Source organism: Lissotriton vulgaris, chromosome 8, assembly GCF_964263255.1.
Source record: "Lissotriton vulgaris chromosome 8, aLisVul1.2, whole genome shotgun sequence".
In the NCBI taxonomy this organism is placed as follows: domain Eukaryota; kingdom Metazoa; phylum Chordata; class Amphibia; order Caudata; family Salamandridae; genus Lissotriton; species Lissotriton vulgaris.
In genome coordinates, this window is record NC_141696.1 from 305733698 (window position 1) to 305756546 (window position 22849).

The 22849-nt window shown below is 41.5% G+C and overlaps 1 protein-coding gene across 1 annotated transcript in view; it reads right to left on the reverse strand.

Annotated features, from left to right (window-relative positions):
* Positions 1 to 17918, reverse strand: part of GBE1 (1,4-alpha-glucan branching enzyme 1) — a 594445-nt gene extending 576527 nt beyond the window's left edge. Inside the window, exon 1 of the mRNA XM_086934076.1 lies at positions 17809 to 17918. Within this exon, the coding sequence (XP_086790202.1) occupies positions 17809 to 17844 (36 nt within the window). The 5' untranslated portion in view covers positions 17845 to 17918. The remainder of the gene's footprint in view (positions 1 to 17808) is intronic.
* Positions 17919 to 22849: the final 4931 nt, after the last annotated feature.

The window sequence follows — 22849 nt, forward strand, 5'->3', positions numbered from 1 at the left end:
AAGAGAGTTCCATTTTAAGGCAGCCACAATTGCAAACAACTTGCCCCCCCACTCCCATGGTCATCAAGCAGTACTTTGGAAGCTTCAATAAAAACATTTTTAATCTTAAATCGTGCCTAGGTGAGTATCCATCAAATAAGGAATAGAGGGGAGTCTGCTCATAAGTAAAGGCCTACTCCAGCACCGAGCATATTGCTTTGAAAAATATCCTTTCACTGGTAACCAATGAAGCAAGATCTAAAGATATACCAAACCTCCACCAAACTCAGCGAGTCAGAATATGATTAAGCTGGAGTCCCAATCACAGTGACTAAAGCAAGGCTGGATGCAAAAGATCGATTCATTTTAATAAAAGGCTTTGAGTTGCAGGGAATTTGTGCTATGGAATATCGTTGCCCAAACACTGGCAATCACACCTTTACTCATTTTTCGAATTGCTCCACCTTTTCTGAGAGTAATACTACTTTGGCTAAGAGATTTCAATTGGGTGTTGAATAGTGTATTGGATAAAGTGCCTCCAGAGGCAGGCTCTAAGAGGAGGATAAGAGGATCCTTCATAGAAAGGCAGCACAGCTTGATTTAGTAGATAAACCACAGCCAAAGGGCAAGGTCATGTTACTCTCATACCCACAGCACATACTCCAAACTGAAATAAGCATTGATAACGCAAAGCAACGTGCAGTATGTAACAGATGTAGACTACATGGACTGCTTATCTGATCACCCCCCCCCTGCCCCCCGCCCCCCCAAGTCTTCCAAAAATACATATATGGGAGAGGAAGACCTACTTTGAGGAAGTGCCTCTGTTTGCATGGTTGCCCTCACTTTCTTTGTTGACTTATGGTGAGGTTTTTTTTCTTTTAACTCTGCACTCTGACACTGCTAACCAGGTCCCAGTGAACGTGCTTTGACCCTTAAAACAAGTCATAACTGGCTAACACTTAATTGACAGATTTCATTTTCCTACAAAGGCCAAAGTATATGGTGCCCAAAATATACCAATGGCATGGAAAATTGAGTGTCAAGTATGGAATACAGCATTACTGTACCATTCGCTATGGTGGCCAGCCAAATAGAACTTAAGGCGTACCACTGTAGCCTAGCACCAGCAGTTTAAATCCTGCAGCCTAGCCAAACAAAATAACTGTTTTTGACAGGAGAAAACATTCCTTTGAAATATTAATAAGGCATCTTTATGCAGGCCTTGCAGCCTACAATGCAGGGTGCATGGTATATAAAATGAGGACAAAAGGTTTAACATGTTCGTACACTGGCTAGCACTCGAGCTGTTTTAAGTGTAGTAAGGCTGACTAGACCAAAGAGAAACACTGGAAAGCAATATTAAATATTAATTCTGCTATCTTTGTATTGGGACCAGCGAAAAATAGGATGAAACACTATTTCTAATATTCATCAAAAGCCCAACTTTATGGTAAAGTTGGACTTTTATAAATAATAGGAAAAGTAATAGTAAGTTACCTTTTCCCTGCCTGAAGTTTTTGGAGGCTAATATGCATTAGTTGTCCAGAACTGTCCCAGTCAGTATTTAGCCCGGATGATGTTTGAAAACAGCTCCCAGAGCAGAGAATTGCTTGGGTGTTGGAAGGGGTTTTATCTTTCCAACTGCCCTTCCTGTTGGAGCAGTGTATTCAGGAACTTAATTTACCTTAAAGGGGACTTCCCTGTTACAGGTACAAGTAAATAGTAATAAATAGCTAGAAAGGCCCAAGCGTTTGTCCTCCCAGTGAAGCGGGCACTGAACTCAGTGGGTGGAGACCTGTTCTCAGAAATTGATGAAGGGGTCAGAAAACCCGGGAAAACCTCAGACCAGACCAAACCTGGTTGATGTATCTGATCTTGGCTCCATTGCAGTCAGCCTCAAGTCGCGCTTAGGTCCTGGCCTACCGGGACCATTCACTACCATGGGGCTTTGCACCTTTTGGGGATATTTTTACTTACAAATTGAAACATTCATATATCTGGTTCCCTTATCAAAATCGTGGTTTGTTTGGTGTCATTTCATCCATTACATTTTACTTTATTTTTCTAAATTGGAGAGGGATTTTTTACTGTGATGGTTCTTTTGACATTTTATTTATTTTGGCACTACTAAATGATTTGCACATTTTCTCTAAGTTAAGCCTGTGTGCTTTGTACCACAGCTACCAAGGGTTGAGATCAGGTTTAAGTTACTAAAACATTTGACTGGACCTAACTAGTTAGGGACTTTATTACTTGTGGTAGACTACCATCCACCCGAACTAATATTGTACTTTGACACCTAGTATACAAAATTTGATTCTAAACCCAAGTCCTCTACAAAATAACCACTTTAACAGAGGAATTGAAGGCAGAAATTGGTCAATACTTTCTACATAGCAAAGAAACCGCTATGGCTAGATGTGTAGAATGATTTAGAAAAGGGGGTGGTGATGAACAGAGTGTCTGAGTTAAACAGACCACTCTTACCCAGTCCAAAGATCAGGGCTTGATCCATCACCGTTATTTATCTCACTGTCCCATCCCAGCTCAGAACCTGGCTATATGCAAATCAGTCTGTCCCTGGCCCAGTGCATCATGGGAACAGGGCAGACTAAACTACCAAGCCAATTCTTCACCAGAAAGGAGACAAGCTACCGGGGACCGGTTTCTGGCATTTCAGCCTTCTTCGGCCCGGCTCATTGCACCATCAGGATTCAAGCAAACCGGGCCGAAGACGGCTGTAATGCCAGAAACCGGTCCCCGGGAGCTTGTTTCCTTCCCAGTGTAAGAATTGGCTTTTGTAGTTTGGTTTGCCCTGTTCCCATCATACACTGGGACAGGAACAGACTAATTTGCATACAGCCAGGTTCTGAAACTGGGATGGTGCAGTGAGCTAAAAAACGGTGTTGGATCTAGCCCTGATCTCTTGACTGGGTGAGAGCTTTCTGCTTAATTCAGAGACTCTGTCCCTCACCACCCCTTGTTGTAAATATTTTTGTCCACCCTAAGCGTGGAAGGGTATTCTCAGATGTGAGACCCTTGCTCATTGCACCATCAGGATTCAAGCAAACTGGGCCGAAGACGGCTGTAATGCCAGAAACCGGTCCCCGGGAGCTTGTTTCCTTCCCAGTGTAAGAATTGGCTTTTGTAGTTTGGTTTGCCCTGTTCCCATCATGCACTGGGACAGGAACAGACTAATTTGCATATAGCCAGGTTCTGAAACTGGGATGGTGCAGTGAGCTAAAAAACGGTGTTGGATCTAGCCCTGATCTCTTGACTGGGTGAGAGCGTTCTGCTTAATTCAGAGACTCTGTCCCTCACCACCCCTTGTTGTAAATATAGATGTGTAGAATGGCAGGCTGTAAAGTCATACTACAAGGTTCGTATGTAGATATGTAATGGCCAGGGTGACCTCTATTGCTCTACTGCTACACTCGGTTATATGGAATGAAGAATAAGCTGGTCTAATGCAACCAGCCTTCTTGTTATGTTATGTTACATAACAAACCGCTTAGCAAGCTTAGTTTTAGATCTGAAATATGAATTGATAGGTAAAACCAGAGAAATTAAATCATTCAAAACAAAACTAACCATAAAAAATAGGAACACCAGGTAGAATGGTAGGGTAGATTCAGCTTGGCTTCTGAAATGGGAGGCCCTGATCTTAACATGTCTATAAACAGTGGGGCACTCTAGTACACTCAGGAAGGGATTAATGATGAATTTGATGATTTTCAGTATCTAAATACCCAGCCAGAAGAACTTCTATAACTAGTCATGCTGGATAGCTATGTGAGAGGGTATCCAGCCTAAGATTAGATCTGAGACTAATACTAGAACAACCTACAACTCTGTCTGAAATTAGGACTGGAATAAAGGACCAGAATACAGACAAAGAAAGGTTGTTACAGCCTGCCAGCAGATCTCTACAAGACGCCCGATTTGCTGATGGTGGGGAGTCCCGTTTATGTCTTCACAGAAACTATAAAACTGCTCCAAGATGATGCTAGAGGCCTTTTTGGTAATGCTAATAAAACATGACAAAGACCCCCATGGGCTGTAAAGCATAAGGAATATTTGCTGTTTTCAATTAAGACAATGGGATTCCGAGAAAGATATTAGCCCTGCAATTAATCAATCGTATGTAAAGACCAATGTGGTTTCCTGCCGGGTTTAAGGACAGCACTTAATATTACGAGAATTGCACAAGTGTTAGGGTCGACAGCTAACCGCAGAGTGGAGATGGCATTGGTATCCTTCCATACACAAGACGGATTCATACATTATATTGGAAGCATTTGTCACATTCCTGAGTTGAGAATAAAGATACATTTCTCTTGTGCTCCTTATGTGACCTTAAGCACCGACTAGGTGTAACCCTGCCATTGCCAGAGGTCCCTGTGTGGTTCGCTCACTTCGATACTTGGTGATGCATGTCGCCGTCACAAGCACAGAATGGCATAAATTAAGCAAAGGCTGGTAATGAATATCTTAGTTACCTTCCTTCCTGGTGACTTTTCCCACTTTTCTTGACACGCAGGACAGCAGTATCTAATATGATATTCCTCTTGATTTCTGTATTGTTTCCAATGCTACACACACCACATGTCATATTTTATCTTAAAACAATTAAATACACCACTTCAGAGTCTGGTTTGGGACATGTGCGAGTTGGGTAAAGATGGATATAATGAAAATGCAGTAGGAAAGTGGTGGGCTGCAGGTCCTGGATTCATAGGGCTTTTATCTTGCAGATCAGCTCCTGTATATTGCTGGAAGTTATTGTTCGGAAAACATTTATTTACTGGAGGATGATGGGCGACTCATGGACCTCGTCAAAACTGTGGACTGTGCTGATGTAGGGGCAAAATATCAGGGCCTTTTAACCACACGTGGTGGCCCTGGGATTGAGTATGGATTATGTTTTTGCACAATGGTTGACTGGAGTGCCTAACACCCAGCAGGAGCCACCCTGAGGGAAAAACGAATCTGTTAAAATAGCAGAAGGGATGGACCCATTAACATGGAAAGAGTGTGCACACCTATCAAACATTAATATGAGAGTGACATTTTCCATATTTGAAGAGATGCAGATGAGTTTTGGCATAGAACCCAGTCCATTCTAACACTACCAAACCATGCGTGTAATAGGACTTTCGAACCAAGGGTACCCAAGATGTGGCATTGCTATTGACTGACATTATGGCTCCTGGCATCAGTGGATTGCGAGAGAGGCGATTACCAGAATGCATCAGGGGTAACGCTCCGTCCATCATCCCCTTTTGTATCGCTTTGTTAGCCCTAAATTGGCAGGGTATGCTCAGACGCGAGTCCCTTGCTCACTTGGCCACTGGATTCAAGATAGCCTGGCTGATTAGGATTATGAATCCGAAACCGGTCCCAGGATGCTTGTTCCCGGTCCAGAGAAGACATGGTTTCGCAGTTCGGGCTGGACTGTTCCTATGAGGCACAGGGTCAGACTGATTTGCATATGGCCATGTCTGAACTGGGGTGGCTGAGTGAGCTAAAGAATGGTGATGGATTAAACCCAGATCAGTTGACTTGGGGTGAATGTTTGATTTGCTCAAACGCTCCATCCATCATCCCCTTTTGTATCCCCTTGTAGAGTTGGCAGTGAGAAAAAAAATGAAGAAAAAAAAAACTGAGGCCAACTCTGGTGCACCAAATCTGAACTAGAGGAGATCCACAAAAGAACAGGCGCCTGAGTGTAGGGAGGCAACTAAAGAACGCAGGAGCACAACTCGCCAGCTTAGACTTGACCGAGCCGAATATGCGGCTTAAACATATGTTTCACACAAGCGGAGACAAATGCGGGTGCTTGTTTGTGCACAAACTCCGCACACAGCGGCTGTCCCACTGATCATAGATGAGGGGGGCTCTGAACTTTCCAAGGAGGACATCTCTCGTGCCTTCAGATATTTTTATGTCCATCTTTATACAGCACAGCAGATACCAGAGCAGAACCCTCCTGCATATTTCCAGGGTTTAACACATTCGCCTTTTCACCTTCCTAGGCCAAATTAATAGATAGCCCGATCCGAATTGAGGAGGTAATCTCAAACCTTTGCAAGGCTGAAGATATTCGAATCACCTAGCCCAGATGGGTTCACAGCCATTTTTATAAAACCTTCTGTTCAGTCCTGGCCCCAATCCTAACACAAGTATACAATTCGATCGACGACATCTTTGAGATGCCCCCCCACGATGTTGATGGAATGAGTGGTAGTTCTGCGCAAACCCGTAAAAGACAGTAAGCTCTGCGCCTTGTACAGGCCTAGTACCCTGCTGAACATCGACCTTAAGATCTTTACCGGGATATTGGCGACCAGGCTTGGCCCGTTGGCTATTATCTAAGCAATTCACTAAGAGACTCATCACAGAACTCTATCATATCTTACGCCCACCAGAACATGAGAGTAGGTCTGAGGGACATAAATGGTGGGAGGCAGAACTGGAGCACACTGACCCAGAAAGAATGGGACGATATCCACTATAGGGTTAGGCATTCAGCACGCAATATCTCTAGCATAGAGTCTGCTACCAAGATGGTGACATACTAGTATCTCACCCCGTACAGATGCAACACCAACCGTTCGCCGGGATGCTGAAGGAGCAGTGGAGAGACTGGGACTCTGTTGCACATTCTATGGGAATGTCATAAGCTTCAATCGTACTGGACTCAAGTCCTAGATGAAATAGACCGCCACGTCAACACTACTATTTTACGATTTCCAGAATAGATCATACAAGGTGGCTCAGATCGACTTACATTCCCCCTCAAATCACGCAAAGGGAAAACAGATGGGTATGGCTTTAGGGGTGGCCCTACACAATATCCGGTCAGCATGGGAGTCAGATAGGCCACCCTCGATACAGGGATGGTTGAACAGGCTGTGGTATGTGCTGGGGATGGAGCGCATTTCCTTTTCCCTCCAAGGTGATGGCGCTTTCTTCTCGGAACTGTGGCTTCCTTTTATCGCTCACCTGTGCGTCGAATTCCGCGAACTCACCGGTCCAAGGTACATGCGCCTCTTGCGACTTTCTTCGCTCTCACAATCGCAGGATTCCTAATTTTTCCACTGTAGGCTCTAGACAATTTCTTGAATGCGACAGGGGTGGGGAGGAGGGTTGAGAGGGGAGGGTATGGGGGAGAGGGGGTTGTTTCTTTTCTGTTTATTGATATGTTGTAAATGCACCATGTAGCATTTCATTGAGCATGACCCACTAGCTGGGCTCTTTGCTAAAAGCATTTTGTTCTGTTTTGTTTATTGAATCAATTTTTTTTTTTTAAATAAGATTTAAACCTAAACTATTATTGTTGGAAAATGATGGATGGGATTAATTGGATTTCAGTTGCATAATACCGCATGCACTGGAGTATAGATTTAGCACAGATTTCACTTGGGCATTTTATAGTGCTAGCTGACGCAATCTAGATGCCTAATTTCTAGCTCCCTCTTCTCTTTCACTTCCTATAGAAATCTGAGCTGGAGTCTGGTCTCCTGCATTAAAGATTTAACACCAGCTCTCAAGCTACTCCAGGGACGCTTTAGCTTATGCCATCACATTCCTCTACTAATCATCACTAAAGTCGAACAGGTTCCTAAAACTGTATTGCGCATTGCATCGCGTGTGGTGAAGCCCACCCACAGTTTCCATTGCAATTAAATGGTGGTAAAATAACAGGCACCTCAAAAGCCAGGTCTTTAGTTTTTTCTGGAACAAATGTGTTGCCTCAAGCAACCGGAGACAGCAGAAGCTTGTTCCAAAGAGGAGGGCCCAGGAAGGAGAAAGATCTGCCCCCTGGCTTTGCCTTTCTAATATGAGGAACTTTGGCTAAAAAAAGATTTTTGAATGGAGGGATCTCTGGGGACTGTAAAGCTTAACTGTTTTGTAGATAGTCCGAGTCAGTTTCTTAAAGTGATTTTTGGGTAAGGATCAGTATTTAAAAAGTGATCCTCTTCCTGATCAGGAGCCAATGAAGGCGTTGAAGAAGGCCCGTAATGTGGGAATTGCTTGGGAGCCCAAAGATGGCAGGAGCTACTGCATTCTGAACTAACTGCAGCCTATCAATCAGATTATTGGGAAGTCCTACATACAGACAGTTCCTGTAGTCTAACCGCAAGATTGTCAAGGCTTGCATCACTTGTTGTCTGGCCTGAAAGGATAAGAGAAGAAAACATTTCCTGAGTACACAAAGTAGTGCAAAACCCACACCCACCACAAGTTAATTTGGGATCAGAGTAACAGTTGCTCATCAAATTTGAAACCCAGGTTTTTTTACCACCTGATTTTGAAAAGAGGGAGGGGGGGAATCCTTCATCCAGAAAGTCTCCCATGGTGTCTTGTCCTCAGAGCCAAAAAAAAAAGGAGCTCGGTCTTTCCTGCATTGCATTTAAGTTGGCTGCTGGATAGCCAACTGAACGTTAAATTCAGATATTTCCAAATTTTATCCCCTGGGAAAGCCTTGCCCATCCCCAGTAAAAGAGAATTTAAGTGTCATCGGCATAAGACACAATTTTTGCCCCAAAGGATTCTTCCAAGGACGCCAAGGGAGTGAGATAGATAATGAATAGCAGAAGAGGAATGAGAGCACACTGATTCACCTCCCAGCACAGTTAACCCCATGGCATCCTGGTAAACGCAGGTTATTTTAAGTGCTTACTTGAAATGTTTTAGAAGTGTTTCACCAAAGTTGGCGCAATCAGTGCTGTTAATCTCTCGACATGTGTTTCTGGATATTATCCTTCATCAGTAAAGATAAAAACAAATTTCATCTGGGGTTACTGAGGGAGCTGCACAATCTTAGGTCTCTGTACCTCTCCCTGGCGCACAGGTGCATCTCCAAGGGCTCGTCAGCTCAGTAGCTCAAGGGAAACTTTCTAAACAGAAGGGGAATGGGAGCACACTGCTTCACCTCCAGCACAGTTCATTCCTTAGCATCCTGGTAAATGCAGTTCATATTAAATGCTTACTTGAAATTTTGAAAAGTGTTTCAATAAAGTTGGTACAGGTTGGTGCTGTTAATCTCTAGACGTGTGTTTCTGGATATTATCCTTCATCACTAGAGATAAAAACGAAATTCACCTGGGGTTGCTGAGAAAGCTGCCACAATCCTCTCGGATAACTGTACCTCTCCCTGGCACACGTGCGCATCTCCAAGAGCTCGTCAGCTCAGTGGCTCGAGGGAGCCTTTTTAAACAGAAGGGTAATTCGAGCACACTGCTTCACCTCCCAGCATAGTTTACCCCTTAGTATCCTGGTAAATGCAGTTCAGTTTAAATGCTTAATGGAAATTTTGCAGAAGTGCATCAACAAAGTTGGTGCAGGTTAGTGCTGTTAATCTCTAGACACAAAATTAATCTGGGGTTGCTGAAAAAAACGCCACAATCCTCTCAGGTCTCTGTACTTCTCCTTGGCATACAGGTGCATCTCCAAGTCACTGAGCTGACGAACTCTTGGAGATGTACCTGTGAACCAGGGAGACATACAGAGACCTCAGATGATTGTGGCAGCTTTCTCAGCAGCCCCAGATGAATTTCGTTTTTATCTCTACTGATGAAGGATAATATCCAGAAACACACGTGTCTAGAGATTAACAGCACCAACATGTACCAACTTTGTTGAAACACTTCTGTAAAATTTCAAGTAAGCATTTAAACTGAACTGCATCTACGAGGATGTTAAGGGGTGAGCTGTGCTGGAAGGTGAAGCAGTGTGCTACCATCCCCCTTCTGGATAATGAATAGCGTTGGACTCTGGGTAGGCCCTCAAGCACTCCTACCCTTACCTTACATGGAACTGCAAAAAAAAAAAAGGTTACCCCAGACGTCTTATCCCAGTTCCTCAAAAAATGAAGTAAGCCAATGCCAAGCCGACCCTCTAATTCCCACTGAATGTAGACTATCTAGAAGGATGGAGTGAGAGATGGTGTTGAACGCTGCCGATAAATCTAGTAACACCAGCAGCGCTCAGTCACCTCTTTGTAGACTGAGGCAGAAGGAATCGGTTACTTAAAGCAAAGAATGACATAAATGACCTTAAAAAAAAAAAGACCCTGTTGAAGTGGAGCTCCTAAGAGGCTAAATGTTATTTTGCCTAGGGACCCAAATATACCAGCACCGATGCTGGGAGCAGTTTAGCAGCACACTCTCCATACAGATTCTAAAATTGCATAAACCTATAATAGGGGATGCAGGCAAAAAAGACAGTTAAGAGTACATGCTTTACGATTTTCTACAGTTTACAGATTTACCTATGAGAGGAGAATCACTGTGTAACATATCCAGCCTTCAGATTGAAGGATAGAAACTTAACATTACTAATGTGTCTTGTGATTGAGTTACTCCTCTCGGTCTGACTGATCAAGCACCCAGGGGGTAATCTCTGGATTATAATACAATAGGCTGCCAGAATAAAAAGACCATTTTCTAGAAATATGCACAAATGTGTACTTAAACATTATAAGAATACCGTTATGAAATACATAGCTTTGAGGTCCAAACTAAATGTTACTAATAAGACTATACAATTATTATTACCTACAAACCTTAAGAAAAAAAGGCAAATCAAATGTTCATATCAGAAAATAAAGAAATATCTTTGAAGTCCCCATAAGAGACACTGAAATTCAACGTGTACATGGAAGGCAGATGACAAAATAAAGGTTTGACAATATCCCCTAAAAATGTAAGGGTCATTTATATTTTGGCAAAATATTACATCAGCCATAAAATAATGGGGGTACGATTCCATCAAACTTGTGGTTAACCACGCCATTTAGAGGGGAACACAGGATTTCCAAAGATGGAGCCTCGACTAGCCCCACCATCAGAAACTTGACCGAAGACCCATCACCCATTGCGAAATCAGGTCATAGTGACTGTCACTCTTACCCACTTGGGATCAGGGTGACAGTCACAACAGGTCCTGGGTAGGGAAAGAACACCATACCTCAAGGCACAAAGAAAAAGTTCTCTGCCTATAGAGCGATTGTTTTATTATTCAAGTATTGCATAGCTTTGGAAATTAGCCATCAGTCAACAAAAAATGTCACAGCATGGGTTACGATCTCGGCATAGCACTGAATCAGCGCTATTGGCAGTGTCGGAATCCATTCTGAGTAGGTTGGATGTGGGAGATTCAGCAGCCTTGGCCCTGCTGGACCTAAGCGCCGCTTTCGATACAGTGTCCATACAATTCTCCTTGAACCCCTCTGGGAAGTTGGGATCAGGGATGGGGCTTTGGACTGGATTTGCTTCTTTTTGGAAGACCGGACGTTCCAGGTCTCAGTACCACCTTTTCACTCCCAGGAATGTGCTCTGCGCCATGGGGTACCACAGGGCTCTATTTTAAGCCCACTTTTGTTTAATCTATATATTAGAACACTGACAGAGGTGGCTAAAGGCAGGGGACTGTCCTTGGTGTTGTACGCCGACACCCAGTTGGTAATTGCGTTCTCCAAAAATTGCAGTGCTAACTTGGAGAAATTTAAGGAAGATTTACTAGCTATCTCAGATTGGATGACGGCAAACTGTTAACAGCTAAATGCCAGTAAATCAGAGATCCTATTATTTGGCAAGGCCCGGGAGCTCTGGTCTGAGCAGTGGTGGCCTGACTGTCTTAAACCCGCTCCATCACCTAGGGAGGCTGTGAAAACCCTGGGCATGTGGTTTGACAACGTACTAACATTTGAGAAACAGACAAAAGCTTTTGCCGCTGTCTGTTTCGGGCTCTTGCGAGGACTGAGACCCCTGCTTGGCTTTTTTCCACCTAGAGTTCGTCAAACCATTGTTCAGGCGTCCATATTCTCCAGGCTCGATTACGGCAACTCTCTGTATTTGGGTGCCAATAAGGCCAGTATTCAACGCTTGCAGAGGGTCCAGAACGCGGCGGCGCGCCTTTTGATGGACCTACCTAGATCCTGTTCGGTAGCGCATGTGCTCCCTAAGCTTCACTGGCTGCCCATCGAGAAACGCATTCAGTTTAAGGTGCTGTGTATCTCACATACGATTGACGCATAAAGCCCCGGGCGGGCTTTCCTGTTTGTTGACACCTTATGTGCCTGGGCGAGCATTGAGATCTGCCGACCTTGCACTTGTCCGTGCTCCTCGAGTCCAGAGAGCGAGGGCAGGGGGTCGTTCGTTTCGCTATTTAGCAACAAAGCTCTGGAACTCACTCCCAGTACGCATTAGAGCTATGCCCAATCTTAACATTTTGCAAAACCATAAAAACCTGGCTATTCCCATTTTCAAATGTTAGTTGCTACGCTGGGCTCTCTCGCCTTTTCTCTTGAGCTTTTGGTTGCGCTGGTACGCCTCGTTGCTGGGGCAGCCATGCGCATTATAAATCCTAAATAAATAAATAAACTTATGCACAATGTCTATATCAAACAACTCCCGGAACTCATGAAATCCTTCATCCTGGACTTCTTCTAATAGCTGGCAATACCCAGATAATCTTCCAAATGGAAAAAAACAAATAAATCTGAACTCTTAAAAATTAGGAGGCTGTCTCAAAGCCACATATAATTTGGACTCTGGTTCCCTTAGTGGATGTAAGAACAAACTTGTTAGAGTAATTAGCACATGATTTAACCCAAGAAACTAGAAGAATGACACACCCCTGACCTTCAAGCAAAACTGTGCGGACTCAGAACAGCACATCTTAAACAATGTGATAAAATACAAAAATACAAGTTTATTATGAAAATGAGTAGGATGACTAAAAACTGTAGCTATCGCATCCAAGTTATGGATACAGTAAACGCACCAAAAGAAACTGACAATTCTTCTCGTACATGAACTCCTTGCACAACCCTGCATGTGAGCCATTTTCAAAATGTGCATTAAATATGTAACACGTCTGTTCCCCTACCCATTAGACGGAGCCCATGACTATACCCATCTCTGTCAATTAATTCTGATCCTTCTAGGCAAAATTTTACTGAACTATTTTCTAGATTTATGGAAAGTATGAACAAGCATATTCCAAAACATGTAGTTCTGTGCATTTGCTAAGCACACATTGCCTATCTGATAATACGGTGCAATAGGACAGCTAATTAGAACATGTTCTCCATTTACCTTAAAAGCACAGACACCATCAAGAATACAAAATTATATAGGCCATAAGAAAACATTGTCAAAGAAAATGACAAGACAAATCAAAGCTGAAAGCGCTGCAGTTCACCGGACTCTACCTTCACAGGATGAAGTGCTAGACCCCTTAAAATTGGTATGTTTCTCTAAGCAAGAGCCCAATGTGACTGAAATTACACAATTGCAATTTAAGACAGAAGCCCAGATTAAACACGCCCCTTTCGGGAAAAGTATGCAATTACAACTTCAATCACAAGCCCAACCAATGCAACCAACTATGGAAATTCTCTTCCCCCCCCTCTGCCCCCATAATCCAGCTAAAATGCTTGAGACTAAGAAAAGGATTGACAGCTATGCAACTCAACTGGAAGAACTTCAACAGAGACTCTGGCTGTGAAGACAGCCAATGGGAATGGATTAGGCAAACGTCAAAGAACTACAAGACATAAGGGCTCAGCTTGAACATCAGCAATACTGACTGAGGAGGTCCAAACTTAGGTTCACAGGAATTCCAAAGAAAAGAAATTGGTTTTAACTGCAAATTTCAAAGCCATCAACAAGATGAAAGATGCTTTGGGCAAACACATTCACTTTTCGCCAAAAACAGGGCTCCTAAATGTGTGGGAACCTACTGATCTAACGGAAGTAGAGCAGCAATGGGTGGAGTAGGGATACTGATTGGCTAAGCACGCCATAGCAATGTCCTGGGGTTCCAGCAGACTGCCACTTACAATAGGATGGGTAGCTGAAATGGACAAATGCATGTTCGCAGAAAAAGGTATACAAACGCAGGGGATGCCCTAAGAAATGGGATAAAAAGTGGGGAGGATGGAATGCCTTTGGGGGGGGAATATGTACTTCTCCCACAGAAGATATGGCCATTAGCCGGCCCCAGATTGACATTCCATAATGCCTTCAAGTGTGACATGTTAGATTTCAAATGCTGTGCTGCCTAAGTGATGCACCCCACAAACTTATTGTATTAATGATATTGTGCGTTGATTCTAATAAAAAATTCATTTAAAAAAAAACAAAAAAAATCAAAGAAAGGCCAATTTTATTAAAGATAGGATTAGAACTGGAACACTCCCATGGGCCAAAGAACATCTCAAGATAATGTGAGCTCCCTGAGTACCCTTCACTGAACATCTGTAGAGATTTTTTTTTATTTCAGATACAGTTACAAAGACAACTGGTTCCTTTGTTGCAAACGGCTTCTCAGACCACACTGCAATTTCTCTTGATCTCGATTTTTGATCCGTTTCTATTTTAGCCTATAGAGGTCATATTAATAAGGCTCTCTTTACTGAGATTTATTGATTTAAGTGATGGCAGATATAACTTGGATATTTTTATCTAAAAATAGTGATACTGCAGCACTGGAAAATACCTGGGAAGCATACAAAGCGAAAAAGCGGGGAGAGGCAATTGCATTTCAGGCCAATATAAGAAAGCTCAAGAAAATAATGTTTCAATTACTTCAGGAAGCCCTTCAATTAGCAAAACTTAAAGGCTTTGAATTAATATAGCTAATAAACCAAGAAGAATTAGTCAAAGTCAAACACCTCCATAAACGCAAAACGGATGGAGAAGATGGTTTTCCAATAAAATGTTACACATCTTATTGAGCTGATAAAAATGCCCCTTACAACTCTATTTAACAGAATATTGACAGGCATACATATACATTCTTTCAAAAAGGGAATCCTCATAAGCTTCCCTAAGAAAGATAAGGATTTATTTGAGGTAAACATTTTTCAACCAATTACACTGCTCAAATGCAGATTATAAAATTTTCATGGAAATCACCTAAACGAGAGGAGTGGCAGTAATGCCAAAATTAATGATACCGAACAGTCAATTATTCAATAATACACACTTGTTAACTGAAGCAACCAACTTTTTCACTGTAGCTAAAACACCAGAAACAGTTTTATTCTTGGATGCTGAAACATCCTTCGACCTGGGGAGCTGGAAATATATATTTTTATGGAGATAGAGAGAATGGGTTTTCCTGCCCAGATCAGGTCGATCTGCAGTATTTATGAAGCGTCTTTAGCCACATTGATTTTGAATGGCAGAGCTACAGAGCCAGTAAAGATAAAGAGGCACTAGACATAGTTGGCTGATGTCCCCAACTTTATTTGCCCCTTTTTTGAGCCTTTAGCCTGTGTGTTGAGGGAGAAAGAGGAAACTAAAGCAGCAATTTCAGGAAGCCCGAAGTTCATACTCTATGTAGAAGATCTCATTTTATATCTTAAATCTGATACTTCAGTAATAGAAAAGCGGTTTGAACAAGTGCCGTCTTTTACTGCCCTTGATGACCATAAAGTCAATACAAGCGAGATCTGAACATTTAATTTTTACATCAGTGTGCAGGTTTTATCTCGGACAGACATTTTACTTTAACTTTGATACACATCTTATTAGGAATTTAGGGTTAAAATAAAATTATAGCAATTAAGGTATGGCCCACTTAAGAAGAAGATAAAGGCTATGTTGCATAATTGTGGAAATCTGCCTATTTAGATTACAGGTAGCATCAGTAGGATTACAATGAATATATTACCTTTATTTACTTTTTTCTTTACTGCTATTCCATGTTTTTTATCCAACCAATTATTTAATAAAGAGGATTCAGAAATTAGCATTCTTATATGGATTAAACATCTCCCTGGGTAAATCAACACAAGTTAAATCTCCCATAAGAAGCTGGGAAAGGTGTTCCTTCCAATTCGGAAATGTTATCACACCAGGGCTTTTCCAATTACTTCCTTCTTTTTTTATAATGTCAATGAAAAGACTTAACTATTCTTTTACAGAGAAAATTAATGGGGCATTGTTCCTCTATCCTGATCACCCAATCCTTCAGGCACCAAATCCCAAGTCAGTTAGATACAGAAATCTAGTGGTGTAAACAAAAAAAACAAAAGAAACAAAAAAAAAGGAGAGCTACAGTTCCGACACTTTCTAAAAATTCCACATTAGCATGTGGCAATTCCCCTTACAATGTGTTGTTCTCAACTCTCCAACAGAAATACGGAGATGGGAAAAGGCTGGCCTTGGGAGAATAGGGGACTGATTTTGAAGAGCAAAATAATTTCCTTGGAATCTGTTAAAGCTAAACTCCCCTTTTTTCAAATTCAAATTACAAGCTTGTTAAGAAATATTGTTGGCCCCAAATGAAAGTTTCTAGGGAATTAGCGTATTTATTTGCTTCCCCTTCAGCCCCTAGAAAGCAAGCACAATGAACAAGATTGATTCAGGAACATCAAAAGAAATCCTGAAATAATTTTTACCAAATTGCTAAATAAATGGTTCAGAGAAGTAAGTATTAATCCCAGTTGGAGAGAGTAGGAGTAAGTATTTTATTTTAACAATAAGGAAATGCACATGTAGACCTTTGGCTATGATTACTGTATTATTCCCCCAATTGGTTGCACAAATGAAGTAACAATGCTTGCCTTAGATGCAACGAAGCAGGGACATAGGTTCACATGGTCTGTAGGTGCCCCAGGATCCATGTACTGTCAGAAAAGGTTATTTGGTTTATTAAGAATTCTATTGTAACTAATCCATCCCTGGATTGAATTTTGTATCTGGGAATAAGATGCAGAGATGTCGGAGGCTGTTCCATAGCAATTCAGATAGCCCATTCCACTATACCAATTATTTGGAAGAAGGAAGAATCTCCAGAGTACTAAGGGAGGTTCAATTAACACCTTGGCTGCTAGAGGTATTCTCTCCCGGTGCTGCATTCGAAGATTTTCCATTGTTCATGACGAGCTCAGCTCGTCATCAGCACAGCTCAACCGTGCCTCATGACGAGCTGAGCTCATCATGAGCATCGAAGGGGTTAACTAGCAAAAGATTTACATAAAGGAGACATTGTATGCTAAAATGTTGGGTAAGGGGAAATTATTTGCAAAGAATTGAAGATTGTTTTTAATCAACAGTTGAATTTCTAGATATGCTTAAGTATTCTTAATATTTCAAGTAAACGTGAATTTGATTGTATTTTAACTCCGCCCTACTGTCTTTCCCTAGTAACACTGAAACTGGTTGTATGATTGTAGGGTCAATAATAAAAAAATAATATTAAATTAATCATAACTAAAATATCTCCATCAGTAACAAATAACTTCTTCTAGACTAAAAATGGCAGGTAACTTATCGATCTGCCAAATCTATTAACATACGACTAACCAAAAACATTTAGAACTAGCGCTAGAAAGTGCTACAGATTCGCAAAGTGCTTCAACACCATGTCATGGGCAGTAAGTGCTGTTTAAATTCACAGAACAATACATATAAATTTGCAGTACAATAGACTCACATTTGATTTACAACAATAGGTTTTGAAGGAGAGATTTAAGTAATTCAGACAATGCATTAATAGACCACAGTATTGTCAGCGAATTAAGAATGAACTGTGAAGAATTACGAGTCGAAGATACAGGAATCTGATCTCATGATGAGATTATATACCTATAATCCCCATAACATTTCTTTGAATATGGGAGGTACTATTAATGTTGCACTGTTAATTATTGCTATCGGAAAACAATAAACACCCATGCTTCCGCGTCAACTGCTTGTCGGAAAGATCTGTGTATGTTTATAAAAATGAAAAAATGTAATAAGGTTTGTTAAAAAATAATAAAAATGAACACATACTTATTAAACAAATCAGTGCATGACATACCTTTAACTTTGAGCCATGTGGAATTGGTGATGTCATATCTTCTCTTGGTGGGAGATAAAGGTCCCATTTTCCATAACCAATTTCTTTGTAAGGATGAGAAAAATGATTCCAATCATCTGCAAAATTGTTTTTAAATAAACAAAAGATATCAAGTCAATACTCGCATAGCTTAATGTGGGTAAATTAGATTGCGATCTGTAAACTTACTACAGCACAGCATCAAATCCACAATTATTCCAAGGGGTTTCATGTCAACACTGTACAAAACAAGTGACAAATGATGTGTTTGAAGGCAAATATAAAACCTGGATCCGAATAAAGGAGTTAATGCTTTTTAAAGTACAATGCAAACTGCAGATTCTGTTAACTTTGAAAAACTATTTGAGAAACTTAACATTAGCGTTTCTTCTACAGCCAATTCAATTCAGTTCCTTACTCAAGATTTGAATCTCGAAAGAGGGACACAAAATCAAAACAATACAACATTACATCCTAAAAAGAAACTTAATAAAATATATCAATACACATAATCTCCTTTCCATAAAGGTTCTTTAAATTCTGAGCAAACACCATTCATGAAACCGAAAAACAGATCTTACATATAATATATTATCTTGTATATAAATTATTCCAGAATAACATCCGTTACCTTAGTCCAGTTTGAACCTCTCATCAGCGGGTCATTGTTGTGCTCTTTGCTAATGCCTTTGGACGTTTACATGCATTAAGTGGATTGTATTTGCAACAATATCCACAATCATAGGACTCAGTGAAAACTTGCCACATTCACCTTCAATGCACTTGTTAAGTTTTGTCTTAGATGTTCATAAATATGCATGAATGAAAAATGTAGAACGAGGCTGGTTGCTGCCCATAGAGAAAGAATTAGCCCATCCATCACCTATTTCTCCTGTGTAACTATTTGATCATTGGTTGCCTGAAGGGAGTGCATAAGGTTTCCCACCAGAGGAGAAGTGCACCTGTCCGGATTTATGTCTAGTGTTCTGTAGACACCAGCATTCACAATGCATTCTAGAATTTGGACAGTGCCTTATGCTCTTCCCAGCATCCTTTCCAAATATGCCAGAATTTAGCTGATTGCTGTAATTCAGACCAAGTCCATTCTTAGAGTCTGAAAATCCAGAGTGCTACTGTCTTCTAGGGCACCACTACAGCGACTGGAAAATCTTCAGTTATGTAGATCTGCAAGGACCCTGCTATGGTGCTTCCTGAATATGTGGCTAAATGTTACCCATTTACTCAATGACTATGACTAAGCCTTTTGATCACCCGCCTTAAACCCTTCATCTCAGTGGTGACTCTGCTTCACAAGCACCATCGAGCCCTTTTCTCATATTTTGCATGTTCGTATTTATGGAAATAACTACAGTCTGCCTTTCCGGTTACTTTCTAGCTTGCATCTCATGTAAGTAAGTTTATTGTGCAGTTAATTAAAACCATTACAAAAGTTGACCATCTCTAATAAGCAATAAAACCTCATTTAAAAAAGGCTGATAGCCATAGTTAAAAACATACGTTAAGATTGCGGAGAAGATCCACCCCCGGACTTTGTGATCCATAATCATGTTTCTTCATTTCGGTTGGCAAATATTAGCAGCAGTTCGTAAGATAGAATTACCCCCCTTATCGGTGTCTTGGCTGCAGAATGATGACAAGCCGAGAGGTGCAGATTTAAAGTGCATAGTGCCGCCTCAACTTCCGTTGGTTTGTGCAAAAAATCTCATAGTCAGCCTATTGATGATTTCCTTTTAGGCTTACATGTGCACAAATGCTTGAAATTATGTGCTTAAAACACTTACGTTTGTATACGTTTTTTTTAAACGAAGGTCAGCTGCAGTTAAACACTTTACCAGACAACAGCTTAGTTGAATGTCTTCGCCAGAGAAGCTTGCAATAACCGCTTGTCTGCACGACCGTATTTGGTTTTTGTTGAAAGTAGGTCTGAGTAGTAACCGGCACTCCCATATCAGCTCACAGCAAATAGTTATGATTTGGACTATGTCCTCCTCTCCTTCCCCTCAAAGACTGCACATTGCTGGCTTTGGAGGGTGCATCCAAGAGGGCAGATGGCATACAGTCGATAATAGACCTAACCGAAATTTCAGAAGCTTCTCTTTGGTGGTTCTGGAGAAGTTAGAAAGGAGGTAAGCTTGAGGAGTCGCTTTACTGTAGGATTGTATAGTGAGCCGGCCATGCAAACGGTCTGTCAAGGCCGCTTTGTCTTGTAAGATAGACTCTTTTTTAACAATGTAATTAACGATTTTCTTGAAGCTTGCCATGGTCCCAGACGTTGCCCAGAGTTGCCGTAACCCCAACTGGTCCAGTGCAGTGTCCAAGAAATATCTAGCTGGGCAAGTTTGTCGTTTCTACTTCTCTCCACAAGTAGAAGTTTAATGTTTCTGGCTGCCCTTTTTTGATCTTGAACCAGGTTTTAACAAAGGCTCATTTTCTGGCTAGCTCCTGTCTTTGTATCCAGAATTCAAGCCTCATTTGCGCCGGAGATGTGTATCCAGGCAACCTATATATTATTCTCATCGCTCTTGCGATGGTGCCATTTAATGTTTCCGCGTCCCTCCCTCTCATTGCTTCACTTCCATAGGTGATTGACGGTATAAGTTTGTCCTGCAACACCTTGGTCAGAGGGAGAAAGCTTGGGCCAGCGGTTATATTCTTCAGGTTTCTTAATGCTACTGCTGTTAATACCCTCTTTTTTATTGCCTCAAATGGTGTTTTTAATTGCCTTTGCAGTCTATTATGACCCCCAGATATTTTTAGTCTTGTACGACTTCAAGCTTGCATTTTTCCAGGTGCCAGTTGTATTTTCTTTTTATTTTCCGGCAATTTACACACATGACTTTTGTTTTGTCTTGGTTAATACTTAGTTTGTTGGTATCTGAGTATTGAGATGTGATGTCCAGCAGGCGTTGTAATCCTATGGGTGCACGACTGATGAGTACTAAATCGTCTGCGTATAGGAGGTTAGATAGCTGGCGACCTCCCAGCTTCGGGGCTTGCACGTTGCCTCCATTAAGTTGGACTGAAAGCTCGGCCATAAATAGATTGAATAGTGTTGGGGCTAATACACACCCTTGTTTTTAATCCTGAAGTTGTGTTTGTCTTTTTCGATAGATGGTCTCCTGCCCCCAACTTTACTTGAACCCAGGTGTTGCTGTGCAGAAGGATTAGTTGTCTTAGGAGCAATGATGGAATACCTAACATTTTTAATTTTTGCCACAAAATATTTCTGTTTATGTGGTCAAATGCTGAACTGTAATCGATAAAGCAGATGTACAGAGGCTGTCTGATTAAAAAAGTGCAGCATCTATCATTAGTGAGAGGGCGGAGATGTTAGTGGCAGTGCCCATGTCTCTACAGAAGCCGGTTTGATTGTAGAGTATTGCTTTAATTTCTGTGGCCCATGTTGTTAATTCTTGAAGGAGTACCCCGGCATATTATTTGGCTTTAATGTCCAAAAGAGCTACCAACGGATAGCTCTTTGGATCGTTCATGTTGCCTTTTTTGTAAATGAGAGAGATTATTGAGCCTCTCAATGATGGTAATATTGACGTCTGCAGGATTCTTTCAAAGATTGGGCAGAATACCGTTAGGGCCAGGAGCTCTTTCACGTCTACCTTTCAAGATTCTTTTGTGAACTTGGGTTTTTGTGATTGTGAAGTTCTGTCCATGTTCTGCATTCAAGATTAGCTGGAACTGTTGAATTTCCATACTAGGTGCAGGGGTATTTAAGCCCATTTGGGGGGGTCCGATCTTTTTTAAAGTGAGGTTCAAGGTAGGTTATCCACGATTCTTCTGTGACATTGGAGCGAATGCACTGACCTTGTGGGTTAGATAGGGCATTTATCTTCTTCCAAAATTGTGCGCTATTGTTCTTGATATTGTACAGGAGTCTGGCCCAAAGAGATTCTTCAGCTTCCTTTTTGTTTTGCCAAATAAGTTTTTTGCAAGTAGCTTTTAACTGCCTCAGCTCTTGTAATGCCGAGGGATCTTTCTTCAGCCCCAGCAATGTGCGGTTTATCCGTGTTTTTAGCTTTTTTAATTCGACGTTATTCCGTAGATTGGAGCCTGGCCATAGATTTTGCTGACACTTTATTCTCCGGTTTCCAGAGTGGCTCTATGTATCTCCGTAGCTGTTACGTAGGGAGTTTGTGAATGCCTCCCAGCCTTCAATTATGCCTGAGATAACTGCTTTCCCTTTTTCCCCAGAGTTGTTTTGCTCGAGAGAGTAGTCCTTCAGGATCGTTGATACTACATTTAACTCTTCTCTCGTTGTTGGTATATTCTGAGCATATTGTGCTTGCTGGGGGCAATTTATATAATGATGACTCTTCTACCGTGATTTCCTGGGGTAAGTGGTCGCTAAAATCTTCGCTCCCAATGCAATAGTTTTTTACTTTTGTGAACATGCAAAAAGAGCAGAATGTGTAGTCAATTGTTGACCTTGTTACTGAGTTGTTGCTGTTTGCGGGTGATCTCCAGGGAATCTACCGTTTAATGCACATGCGCCCAGTTGCTCTAAGAACGACAATAGGTTTTTCGAGATGTTTGTGAGTCTTCCGTCTGTGTTAATGTCTTGGGGCATTTCCTCCCAAGCAAATGGATCCTCCTCTGAGTTGATGACATCAGCTCGTCTCCTCCGCATGTTTAAATTGAAGTCTCTCGTAATTACCCAATTATTTGTTTTCTCTTCTGTTAATATTTTCACCAACTCCTCCTTTAGTTGTTGACTCCCTTTGTTTTTATCGCATGGGTGCAGATAGAGGTTTACAAGTATTATATGTTCGTTGCTTGTGTTCCCCTGTAGGGTAATTCGGCTTACTTGCATTTCATTTGGTGGCGCTAGGTTGTATGGTAAGAGTTCTGTTGCGTAGATGCTGCTTATGGAGGTGTATGTAACTAGGCCTCCCTTGTTGTGGCCAAATTTAGCGGTTCTAGTTGCCGGTAGGTAGAGCATGTTAAAGCCATGCAGTGCCGTTGGTAGTTCACTCCAAATTTCCTGGAG